Raw genomic sequence first — 13,349 nt, 5'->3', positions numbered from 1 at the left:
AAAATTGTCGGAATTGAAAAAAATAGGCAATGAAAGTTAATAAAATCTAGGTGCATGGTGTCAAATAAAAGAATGCCGTTATTGTAATGTCAAAAAGCAGCAAATAACAGAATGGATTGTCAATTTTTTTTTGAAATTATTAATAACAAAAGACAATAATAATTACAAATCAGAAAAAATTTAATTATTATTTAATTTAATAATTTAATTAAAATACTGTTGAAACGCCATCCTGTTTTTTTCATTGCACAATTGACACCCACGAGAAATGCATTGTGCTTGTAAGGTGTAGCCTCATCTTGTTGAAAGAAAACTTGTTCTTTCTGTTATTTGCTGCTTTTTGACATTACAATAACGATATTGTGTTATTTGACACCACGCACCTAGATTTTATTAACTTTTATTGTCAAAATTTTTTCATTTTTGATAAATTTTTAAAAAATATTTCTTGTAAAAGTAGAACATATTACACATTTCTGAATCAAGAAAATTATATCTTCCAAATTATGAAAAAAAAAATGGTTGCCAATTTAAAATAAGAAAGTTGAGTATCGACCAAAAGATTCTAAGACATTCAGAAAAATTTTAAAATTATCAGTTTATAGTAAATTTAAAACCATTTAATTTGTTTTTAAAATTTTTGAAATCGGTTCATAAATAAAAATTCTACAACGCCTGCCGTTTTTAAAAAATCACCCTGTTTAAAACATATGGACGGAATTAAGACAGGTAAGACACTGGGCAATATAAAATTGATTAAAAAAAAAGTTGAATTGCACTATTTTCATGGAGATCAATATGTCTCATCATTTTATTAATAGCATTTTCAATGTGCATTTTATCCATTTTTTGTAATTTTTACAAGTAAAGATAAATTAATAGCCTGTTACATTATTTAGAACATAACACAAGTTCACAAATTTTTGCTCCATCGGATTCCGAACTAATTTCGAAAAATGACTTTCTTAGGTTCTACTGTACAAACAATTTTCTTCACTCTTTCTATAATCTTGCAAACTTATAATATAGAAGTGCTCGGAAAATCAATTTAAGCTTTCCAACGACCTATAAAACTTATCGCTAGGGTAAGTAAGTACTTCCATTGATTTTATTGAAAAACTTTTTTTAATGTTTTCAAATGGAATTTGGCATAATACTCAACAAATATTACATCGATTTTTTGTTGTAATACATCATTGAAAAGACTGACATTTTGTCATTTTGAGGCGCTGCCAGTGTATTGTTATCTCTTATCGTTTAGAAGTTACAGGACGAAAAACATTGAGAAGTTTTAAAACTTTTTGTTATTTTTTGGCAATTTTATTAAAAATTCATTGCAATTTCCTACAACATCGTAATTTCTTGGTTCATATTCAGTTTTAAGAGACGTCCTCGGATTGAGTTCACAAGAGGGAAAAAAAGCTTGTTTTCCATTTTACAAGAAAAATGACAAAGAAATAACATTTTTTGCTTATTTCAAAACAGATAAATCTGAAATTAAAATTTCAAAATTATTAGTTTGTACTCTTAAAATTAATTTTTTCATTATTTTTATTTATTAAATTTTCTAATCGTTTTTAAATAAGAGCAGGCTGTGGATTTACAATATCAAATAGTGCGTTAAAGATTAAAAGAAAATTTACCCAATAATGCGTAAGTATTAAACAATTGGAAAAGAAATGCAATTGCATCTTTAACAATAGTTGAGAAAATGCGAAACAGTCTTAAAGAATTACGAGATAGAATTGAACTATCTGCTGAAACAAGTAATGAGTCAATCAAATAGTGGAAATAACTTTGAGTTAAGGAACAAATTTCATTCCTTTGACACTTTTTGCAAAATTAAAAATAAAAAAGTTCTTCTTTAGTTTTTATTTTTTTCGATTTTAAGAACACAGCTTAATAATATTAAAGTTTTAATTAAAGATTTATTTATTTTAAATTAAGCAAGAAATATTATTTCTTAATCATTTTTTTGCAAAATGAAAAATAACGATTTTTTCCCTCTTGTGAACTCAATCCGGGGACATACTGTATAATTTGTTGGGAAATTAATGTAATTAATTACTTGTTTATTAATTTATTGTAAAGTTTCTCGACTTTGCAAGTTAGTTAGATAAAACTTAAAAAAAAAACAAAAGTGAACGCAGTGTACTAAAATAGTTACTTGTGTACCAAGGTCAAAAAGTGGTTCTTTTTTGGCCGAGCCTTTTTTTAATGGCCGAGGCGCTAGCCAAGAAGGAAGTTAATTAATTTTTATTTATTATTTATTGATTTAATCATTTATAACAATTGAATAATTGTAAATATTTATGAATCCTTCAGAAAAGCTCATATTTTCTTTATTTGCATTTGCAGTTTCGGCATGTGTAGCTTCACAATTTGTATGAATTAGATTTGATGTGCTTTTTGATGTTGTTGCAGCAGCACTGCTAGACATGCTCATTTTCAATAATTCAACACGTTTTTGTTGCACTTTACAGCAGTTTGTCGATTTGATTTTACCCAAATAATTATAAAATTGGGGGTATTGTCGGTATCTTGATGTAATATGCAAAACTATGGATAGATGGGCCAAAAATGTTTGCGGCCAGAAAAGACTTACTTTTAGGCCGCTTTTGAAGTCTAAAAATTCCGTTTTCAGTTGTCGCCTAAAAAAATATTTTACAAATATCTTCAAGTCCTGACCTGATGGAGCAAAACAAGCTTCAGATTTAAAATCAAGAGGCAATTCTACTTTAGAAATGACTTCCCACCTTCAATACAAATTTCGTCAAAAATTGGAAGTGAATTTTTAAAAGTAGGTGAGTCCGTTATTTACATAATGATGTTTTCCTAATTTGCTGTTGTAACAAAGCCTATTATCGAATTTATTTTGAATGCGCTTCATTTTGTACTTCTACTTAATATGTAAATAAGGAAAAATAGCATAAAACTCGATTTATAAAACATAAAACCACTCGTACTAGAAACCTGGACTCGCGTTTTAACACACCTTTTTTCTATTTCGCGTTCATAATGAAGATATTTCAATACGCGTTTGAGCGTATTTCGGTATCGTAATGAACCAATCCCGTGCCAATATTTCCAGGAACTTATATTTTTCTTAGGTTTGCAGCAGACAAACCGTCACCCTGCCGTCAACGTTGACAATTTAGATTTTGGTTTTGATAAACCTTGATAAATCGATCAATACACTATTATTTCTTGTTGTACTTGGCTTAATAATTCATCAGAGAAAAACCCTTGGATGCAAGAGAACCATCATGATCATGATCAACATCTTCGCTCTCTTGGCTCCCTTGCGCTCCGGTAACCTCAAAACGTCACACCCGTCAAACTGACTGAAATTGGATTTGGCTACTTGGATTTTTTTTCCCGAACATTTTGCAAATGCCAACTACCCTAAAATTCCCTAGATTTCGAAATCAAGTTTTTTCGTTTAAAACAAGGCGAAATAGAAAAAATAGCGTATTATACTTGTTCATAATGCATTTTGCCGCACTTACTACTTTACGACACTCCTCGCTGCGCTCGTCGTGTCCTAAAAACGTGCGTGCGGCAAAATGTTCATTATGAAACGCGTTTCATAATATACTATTATAAAACAATTTTTGTTGTTGGTCCATGTACATATTTCCTTTACCTATTGGTGAAAATTAAAAATTTAATAATAGACAAATTGCATTTGAAAACTCTGCACCTCTTCTGCAGTTATCGAATAAAACTGTACAAAATGAAACACGTTTTGACGTAATTAAACTGTCCCATTTTCTCTAAACCGCGACCGTACATAACTCAATTTTCCTCAAATTGCATCATTTTGTATAAAACGTATCCACTTAAGCTGAGCAATTCATTAAAAGATTTAACTGCAAATTCTTTTTATCTGTTTGAAATCCTCTAAATCTATAAAATCGTCGAAGATTTTAACATTTACATGGTTTTTATAGGTGGATTGGACTACTGGGGCTTTTTACACACTTACTCTGAAAAATGTCATTGTTGAGCCGCTTTCGAGCGTCCCATAAGGGATTTCGGTTTGGCCGGCGAGATCTTCGGCGTTTTCGATGGGGGTTATCATGCGTTCAACGGTGAGAAACGCTGCCAGGTTGGCGGTGTACGATGAGATTATAATGAGGGTGAAAAACCACCAAATGCCGCCCACTATGCGGGTAGACGTTGCCTTGAAGAACATGGAAAGTTAGAATATAAATAATTATGTGCCGGTTAAATGCTGTTTTGGAACTATAATTGTACTGTGACACAGATTTTAGACGCTAATAACAACAACTGTTGATGGAATAAACAGTTTGTTTGATATGGACAATGACAAACAGCACAGCTACCAACATAATTTATAAAAATCGAAACAATCCGTAATTAAATCGGACTCTGTTTATATGAACAAACTCTAAATAAACGAATTTGAAACGTGGGATTGCGTGCATTATCAATAGACTACGCAGGTAATAATAAATTTCCCGATTTATCAGTCAGATCAGTTTTGCACAAGCACATATCCAGAAAGATAAGTAAAATCCTACTGTCTGTGATCGAAATCTTCCAGCAATAAATCCACTTTTAATGCATATTCTATTAGTCGACTTCAAGATCCTCGTCGCAATTTAAAATATGGTGGAATTACGAAGTACCGGGTGTTCCAGCGATTGCTGAACATAGGGAAATAACATGGGAAAATGAATTTTATTTTTTTCCTGCTCTCTCGACCCTCCAAATTGAATTTGGTCAGCGGTGGATTATTCTTTGAATGATTCTCAATCAGACTGTAATTTTTTTAATTCGATGTTTTTACGGCATTATTCAAAAAAATCAAATTAAAAACGGTTATTTTTGAATTTCCCGCCGGAATGCCGGTACATTTGAAATTGAATATTTTTCATGTGGCATACATAATAATAGAAAAGAAAAGTATGTAAATATCTAATACTAGTGTTGGTACCCATGAATTAAAAAATTATACAAGATATAAATATAAGACCTAAAACTAGAATACACAGAGAATTACACAAACATAATTGTGGGGTTCAGAGAAGAAGTGGACCAAGACCTTAAATTAAAAATGTTTCTGTTAATTAATGTATTCATCAAACAAAAGTTTATTTAGTATTTGAACTAAGAATTTCAGCGGGTCTAAGATTAAATATTTTTGGTAATATTAGGTTATAATTTTTTTAATTTTTTTAACATTTTTAGATTTAATGTGTGTACGTGACTTTCTTTTTGCCCCCGCGGATTCTTCTTGACTCGTATTTAATTTTTTAACCCTCATATATGTGCGTTGAACAATATATGTAGCAATAATTTCCTCTGGAAATTCTTTAATTTTTTTTTATTTCATTAATTGTAGTAGATTTAACAATATTTTTATTTTAGTTCAGAGATTTAAAATATTTTTCAAAATTATTTGCAGTTTCAAGCCAAGACACTCGGCACTTTTTGATGTGGGTGTCTGATCAAACGCCAACTTGCATTTTTTATCAACGCGTAATAATAGTAGGGGAGAGGGGGGCATAGTGGGGAACTTAACAATCAATTAGCCACGCATCCTAAAATAATAGAAATTAACAAGATTTTTTTACTAAATATCATAGACTAATGTATTGCGGATGATTTTTGTTGTACTTTTTTTGATTACAATAAAAAACTTACGACATGTGAGTATTATTTTGTAAAATTGGATTTGCCCCGCTTTGCCCCGCTTGGTAAAATAACTGTGTACCTACTTAGAAAAAGTAACATTTTAAAATTACTTAGGCATCAATGCATATTGCACACAAATGCGCAGGTTCATCATATTTAGCCACTACATTCGTATGACTAGATTTGAAAAAAATTTGCTCTCTAACTTCGCGAATTTTTTAACGAAAACACTGGATTTCACATTTTGTTTGACACACATGGTCAACTGTCAACTGACAACCAATCAAAATACGCTATTCGACTTTTTCACGGCGTTTGATTTGAGCAGCAGGAGTGTTGCCCCGCTATGCCCCCCTCTCCCCTACATTATTACACGTATTTCATAAGGCGAGTATTGTAGCACGAATGAGTTTTGACCACGACGAGCGCAGCGAGGAGTGGTCAAATAGAATGAGTGCTACAAGTCGTCTTATGAAATGAGTGTAATACACTATTTTTTCTACTTTGCATTGTAAATAAATTTAAAAATTGCATTTGAAAGAAATTATTTTCGATTAGGGATTTTAGACAAGTTAGGTTGGTGACAAAAGAGGTAATGACATTTGTCTAACAAAATTTCAATTCAAATAATTACAGACGTTTTCTGTTTAATTTTGCAAAATTAGGTATTACAACGTTTGCTTTTCTTCTGATTCATTATTATTAAATTCACATTTTCGTGATCATGATGATGATCATCATTAAGGTTTTGATTCAACGTTTAAGTGTCGGCATAATAACATAGCCAACATAACGAAAAAAAATTACTGTTTTGCGTGCTATAATAAAAACAATCGTTGAAATGAAAGTATTGTTAACGCAAAGTAGAAAATAGATATTTACATAACAAGTACGGAAAGTGACCAATTTCGCACGAGTGTAAAAGTAGATGCACGAGGCGCCAGCCGAGTGCAGATTTTACACGAGTGCAAGAAAGACACTTTCCGACGAGTTATGTACACTATTTTTCCTACGACCTTTCATCATCAGGAAGAAACCATAAGTTTCGACAATAGTTCATTTCTTATCTATTCTAAATGCCATTTTTCTACAACCTCATAAAAAAGTGACGTATTCCACATATTTAGATGGTTCATGTTTTTGTACATCCATTTCCGAAAGTAAAAGTCACTAGTGTGATATGAATATATCCGAACAGACCTGTCAAAACTGGTTTGTCAAAAAGGACCTAACCAATTCATTTTTACCATTATGCATGTTGTTTTACAGTGAATCGTCTAGATATTTGAGACAAAAATTCAGGAGTTACATTTGTATTTGAAAATAACTGTCAATTTTGACAGGTCTGTGCGGATATATTCATATCACACTAGTGACTTTTACTTTCGGAAATGGATGTACGAAAACATCAACTTTCGGAGTCATTTAACCGTGTGGAAAATGTCACTTTCATATGGGGTCGTAGGAAAAGTAATAAACACAATAGAGTTTAGAACGGTTGGTCATTTATTGTATTTTACAAACTATCAAGTTAGAAAATGCATTTTGGCCTCATTTTCGTACGACGTATGATTGTTAATAATTTTTGTAACAAAATATTGTACTGTACACCGTAAATTATTGACTGCTGTAAAGAAGCTGTAAAGCATTATTGCCACATACCGTCGGCTTAAGTTGTTAAGTTGCTAAGTCATTTTTGAACAAAATACGTTTTCAATTTTATAAAAAGAATAACAGAATAGTACAGCATTGGATGTTTTGATGTGTTATGATTTCAGAATTAAGAAACATTTTATTTTCATTCCCCTAAAAAAAATAAGATTTCTCGACTTCGGTTAAAACAATTCGAAATGGACTTAGCAACTTAACGACTTAATATACGACGATATATTCTTTAACGCGCATAATCAAGGTAAAAAGATTAAATACGAGTCAAGAATAATCTGCGAGGGCTAAAAGAAAGTCACGTACACACATAAAATCAAAAAATGCTAAAAAAATTAAAAAAACAACTCTAGTATTAGATACATACTTTTCTTTTTTATTATGTGTTTTATTGTTATATTTAATTCAAAAAGCAGATAGAACATATTACAGAAACAAAAATTATAACAACAGTAAAAAAACTAGGAATAATATTTCTGCTAAATTATAGCTAAGAAATGGTTAAAAATGTGTTTCCCCAAAGTGAAAGGAATTGCTATATAATTTTCTGATATGTTAATAAAAGTTTAAACATTATTTCTGCGAAATTTATAAATTTATAAATTTTTAAATAGGGCGACTGTGACGTCATCATTCTGTTCGGCTAGAGAGATGCGGCCACCGTATATACTCAATTCACCGTGAACTTGGCTGTCACAACGACAAATATTCAATTTCAAATGTACCGACATTCCGGCGGGAACTTTAAAATTAACCGTTTTTAATTTGATTTTTTTTAATAATGCCGTAAAAGCATCGGATTTAAAAAATTACGGTCTGATTGAGAATCATTCAAAGAATAATCCACCACTGACCAAATTCAATTTGGAAGTTCGAGAGAGCAGGAAAAAAATTAAATTCATTTTCCCATGTTATTTCCCTATGTTCAGCAGTCGCTGGAACACCCGGTACATACTTTGCTGATAGTTCTTATATTTCAACTTAGTGTTTATAATGGAGTTGTATCAAACCTATTTCTGGTGTCATCTACACTAATAACGTTTCAATCATGTGGTAATGATTGTCATTAATGTCCTACAGATGTGGACACCCTAAATCTCCTTGTTAGATTAACTATAAATTAGTTATAAAGTTCGAACATTGAATGATCGAAGGTGTCGAAGGATAAACCTAGACGGGGCTATAACTAAATATGTGAATATCAGAGGATTTAAATCTATTTTTAAAACCATTTGAAACCGTTTCTACAAACTTATTTATATCAGGATTAAGGCCCGAATTCATAGTCGTTGCTTAAGCAATTGCTTGATCAAGTCGATCTTATTTGCGTGCTTGATTCATAGTCGCCAAACAAGTAATTCTTATTTGAAAAAATTTAATGAAGTAAATCTTATTTGGAGAGAAACTTATTATGCACATACGATTTCATAGTCACAACTTGAGAATTTGTTCTTAACTTATTTGATAAATAAGTCGAACTTGGCCAAGTCCACCCATAGGTCGACTTAAGAATTTCTTACTCTTTTTTTAAACAGGATGTATCTAAAACGGCGTACCACCTGATCATGTAGACAACTCTGAATAGCAGAAAAAAAAAATAAAAACTCTTTTCCTTTAATTTTTTGATCTATTGTTCTTCGACATCGATTAACTTAAAACTTTTCAGTCGATTGTATTTATAGTTAGATGAATCGTCCACATTATCGCAAGTTGTATTATATTTCTAAATGCGAACCAAAAATCACAAGGGACTTACGATTTTGAAATTTCCTGTAAATTTACAACCGCTGCACGATGGGACTAAATCAGAATCTAGCGAGTCAAATTTTCAAATTGTCTTCAACATTATTGACTAGAAAATTAATTCTATTATGTTTTGTAAGTTGAAATAAAACATTAAGCTAAGCTCTAGGTACTAAGGTAACGTTAATAAACAATTTATTTATTTTAACTGAACACAGTTGTGCCGAAATAGCTATTTGTGTACCAAGACCAAAAGTAGTTCTTTTTTGGCCGTGTTACACACAAGATTTTTTAGGCGACATCAATAAATTTACAAGTTAATTATTGTTTATTTATGATTTATTGATTTAATCAATTATAACAACTGAGTAATTGTAAATGTTTGTAAATCCTTCAGAAAAGTTCATATTTTCTTTATTTACATTTGCAGTTTCAGCACGCCTAGCTTCACAATTTGTATGAATTAGGTTTAATGTGTTTTTTAATGTTGTTGCAGCAGCACTGGTAGACATGTTCATTTTCAATAATTCAACACGTCTTTGTTGCACTTTACAGCAGTTTGTCGATTTGATTTTACCCAAATAATTATAAAATTGAGGGTAAAATCGGTATCTTAATGTAATATGCAAAACTAAGGATAGATGGCGCCACCATAGATCGGCCGAAAATGTTTGCGGCCAGAAAAGACTCACTTTTAGGCCGCTTTTAAGGCCTAAAAATTTCATTTTTAGTTTAAGTCGCCTAAAAAAAGTGTTACTGGATTATAGGGTTTTTAGATAGAAGTGAGTACATAATAATAGTAAAATATAATAAATATTTATGCATCTATGTCAGGTTTAGGGCCCTTGATTGTAAATATTACATAATTTTTCGACTTAAAATAGATGTTGTAATTTTCAAGTTTCATAAGTTTTTTGGAACGTAGCAGAACTATAAAGTTTAAGTATATATGAATTCTCCAAGATGTATCATCACTATTTTTTTAAAAATTGTATGCCAGAATTTGCCTAAGTTAAAGCTATAAGCGATTTAAATTTACATGTCTCCCCAGTTTACTATGTGACATTTTCACATGTTTGACATAAATGTTTGTAATGTAATGTTAATAAAAACTAATTTTTATTTTTTATATTTCAAATAAATGCTAACTAGAGTATAAACGCGTAGATTACTTATCGTTTATGTTGCAAATTATAAATTATTTGGCTACTCTTTACATTTTCTCTAGACCATTTTGAACCATTTTGCTGAGTAAGACAAAAAAGTGAATCAAAAAAATATGTATAAATTTCAAATCAATTTTTTGTTATTCGTTATTTACAATAATCATAATATTATTTTTTGTAAAAATAAATGCTTTTTTATGAATCTCTAAAATTTGATCAGCCAGATTTGTGTTTTGTCCCAACTAGCGCTGCATTAAAAAATACAAGTTATTCTTTTAGTTTTATAATGTCTTATAAAATTATGAAAATTAAAAACTTTAAACATGCATCAATCCTTAAGTTTTTATCTCTTAATCTAACGCACTTTGATGCGATAGTACAGTCGACTCTCGATAATTCGAATTTTCCCATTATTCGAACTAAACACTTGACTTGTATAATTCAAACAAACTCTGAATTTATTACTCGTTAAAACAATTTTTTCTTGTAAACGAGAAGAATTGATTGATAATAATTCAAATAGAGACTTTTACTTTACAAATCTTTATAAGTAAATCGAATTTTTCCAAACTGTTACAAAAAATTCTTGTGTTTTGCCATGATTATTTGGCAAATCATTTTAATTATTGTTTTATGTTTATATTTAAAATTTATTTTTCTTTTTAGTCCAAATTTTTTTATAAAACTGATTTCAAAAGAAAGAAAACTCGCTAAATTAAAGTACTTAGTAATTAGAATTATCGACATTCGACTGTAATTGTTGGAGGCAAAAATGTATACTAAAGTAGTCAAAAGATTATATTTAAGTATACACTGTATAAATTAGCATTTATCATTTTAATAACGTCAGAGATATCAAAAACCATTATTTTACAAAATGCATGCATACGTTTTTCGTAAAAATCATAATGATTACATTTTCAAGTTCTCTGGTTCAAGGATAAGTTTACTACCTAACATTTTGAAAAATGGCATTTCCTTTTTTGGGTAGTAGGGGAGAGGGGGGCATAGTGGGGTACCGGGGCATAGCGGGGTAACACTCCTGCTGCTCAAATCAAACGCCGTGAAAAAAGTCGAATAGCGTGTTTTGATTGGTTGTTAGTTGACAGTTAACCACGTGTGTTTTATAAAACAAATTGTGAAAACCTATATGTTTTATAAAACAAAATGTGAAATTCAGTGTTTTCGTTAAAAAATTCGCGAAGTTAGGGAGCAAGTTTTTTTCAAATTTAGTCATACAAATGTAGTGGCTAAATATGATGAACCTGCTCATTTATGTGCAATATGCATTGATGCCTAAGTAATTTTAAAATGTTACTTTTTCTAAGTAGGAACACAGTTATTCAAAAAATTGATTTCCTCATAGGGTACCCCACTTTACCCCTATGTGCGGGGCAAAGCGGGGCAAATCCCATTTTTTAAAATAATGCTCACATGTCGTAAGTTTTTTATGGTAATCAAAAAAAGTACAACAAAAATCATCCGCAATACATTAGTCTATGATATTTAGTAAAAAAAAATTGTTAATTTCTATTATTTTAACGGGCTTGGCTAATTGAATGTTAAGTACCCCACTATGCCCCCCTCTCCTCTACTAAAGAAAATCATTACACAGTAGAACAGTTTTTTGTTACGTAATTCTGTGATAAAAAACACTTCAAAAAGATAATATGTTCACGTCGTCAAAAAAAAAATATTCAATTTTTTATTGCCTTCCCTTGAACATTTATGGTCACCCCCAAAATCGTCTTTAATTTCAAAGATAAAAGTAAAATTTTGTAATTTTGCATAAGGTGTTGGTTGATCAAGCTCTACAATCTGTCGCAAAAATTTGCTTTTTATCACTATTTTTGTTTAACATCGCGACGCCTAAGAAGTGTAAATTTTAACGATTTTTTGAATTTTTGCGGAAATACTCTCGAATTCTTTTCAACATAACTATGATAAAATTATCTATTTTTATTTTTAATTTTATATAAATTGTGTTTAAAATTTTAGGATAAAACGCTGTTTTGTAAAGTTAGTTTTCAAAACCACAAATGACAATAATTGCAAACTACGTTTACACCAAATTTTCAAAAGTCTCTTCATTCATTCGTATGGAGGAATTTTGATTAAAGCGGGCGTGTTTTACTTATTGGACACTAGAAATCGTTAATTAACAACGAAAAAGCGACAATTTTTCAAAGTAAGACTTTTGTTACAATCTAAAGCAAACAAAAGGATAGTTGATATTTGTGACATAAGATGTTGATAGTTTAATGTAAACGTTTATTTTAATTTTGACGTGAATTTGGAAACTAACTTGATTAAACAGCATTTTTTCCACAAATTTTAAACACAATTTGAATTGAATCTTGAATCACAACTGAGATATTTTTAACACATTTGTATAGCAATTTTAAAAAAATAACTATTGTGCATTAATAAGAGCGCAAAAATTCACATTGCCGTTTGAGAGAGGCAGCTGCCGCGCTCCTACGTCGCGCGGGGTTTTTTCAAAATCGGCAATGTGAATTTGAGCTCGAAATACACACATTATTCAAGAGGTAGTTAACTATTTATTAAAATAAATCTGTGGATCATTTGTTTAAGTGCCTTCTGGCGTTTTTATGTGTAAAAAATAGAATATACTATATTTTTTATAATTTGTTTGTCGGAAGACAATAAAAAATTCATAACTTTTTTTTTGACGACGTGAGCATAATGGCTTTTTATAGTTTTTCAACAAAAAATTACCTTTTAGAAACCATTTTCAGAATGCTTGTAACAAGAAATTTTTCTAAAATTCTTCGACTGTTTTATGTTTATATTTAAAATTTATTTTTCTTTTTAGTCCAATTTTTTTTATAAAACTGATTTCAAAAGAAAGAAAACTCGCCTAATTAAAGTACTTAGTAATTAGAATTAAGATTTAGAATTAGAAATTAGAAACTTCAGTACGAAATTATTAGTGTGGTCGAAAGTAGACTAAATTGCATGCTAATTTATTTAGATTTTCAAAATTTTTGATAAAGTAATGAAATTAGAAGAAGAATCTAGACGAATAGCAGCAAAATTTACATGAAACCAAAATATTTATATAGAAAATTCCTTAAAAATATAGGATAT

The 13,349-nt window shown here is 30.2% G+C and overlaps 1 protein-coding gene across 6 annotated transcripts in view; it reads right to left on the bottom strand.

The window, feature by feature from the left end:
- LOC148178177 (glutamate receptor ionotropic, kainate 2-like) overlaps positions 1-13,349 on the bottom strand; it is a 116,976-nt gene that overhangs the window by 5,830 nt on the left and 97,797 nt on the right. For all 6 annotated transcript variants that reach the window (XM_088029349.1, XM_088029348.1, XM_088029353.1 and 3 more), the window contains one exon: positions 3,989-4,186. In XM_088029349.1, the coding sequence (XP_087885475.1) occupies positions 3,989-4,186 (198 nt within the window). The remainder of the gene's footprint in view (positions 1-3,988; positions 4,187-13,349) is intronic.

Source organism: Gnatocerus cornutus, chromosome 2 (assembly GCF_029298725.1).
Source record: "Gnatocerus cornutus isolate USDA-ARS CGAHR chromosome 2, icGnaCorn1.1, whole genome shotgun sequence".
NCBI lineage: Eukaryota > Metazoa > Arthropoda > Insecta > Coleoptera > Tenebrionidae > Gnatocerus > Gnatocerus cornutus.
Note: the sequence above shows the minus strand (reverse complement) of the source record. Positions and strands in the feature narration are given on the sequence as shown.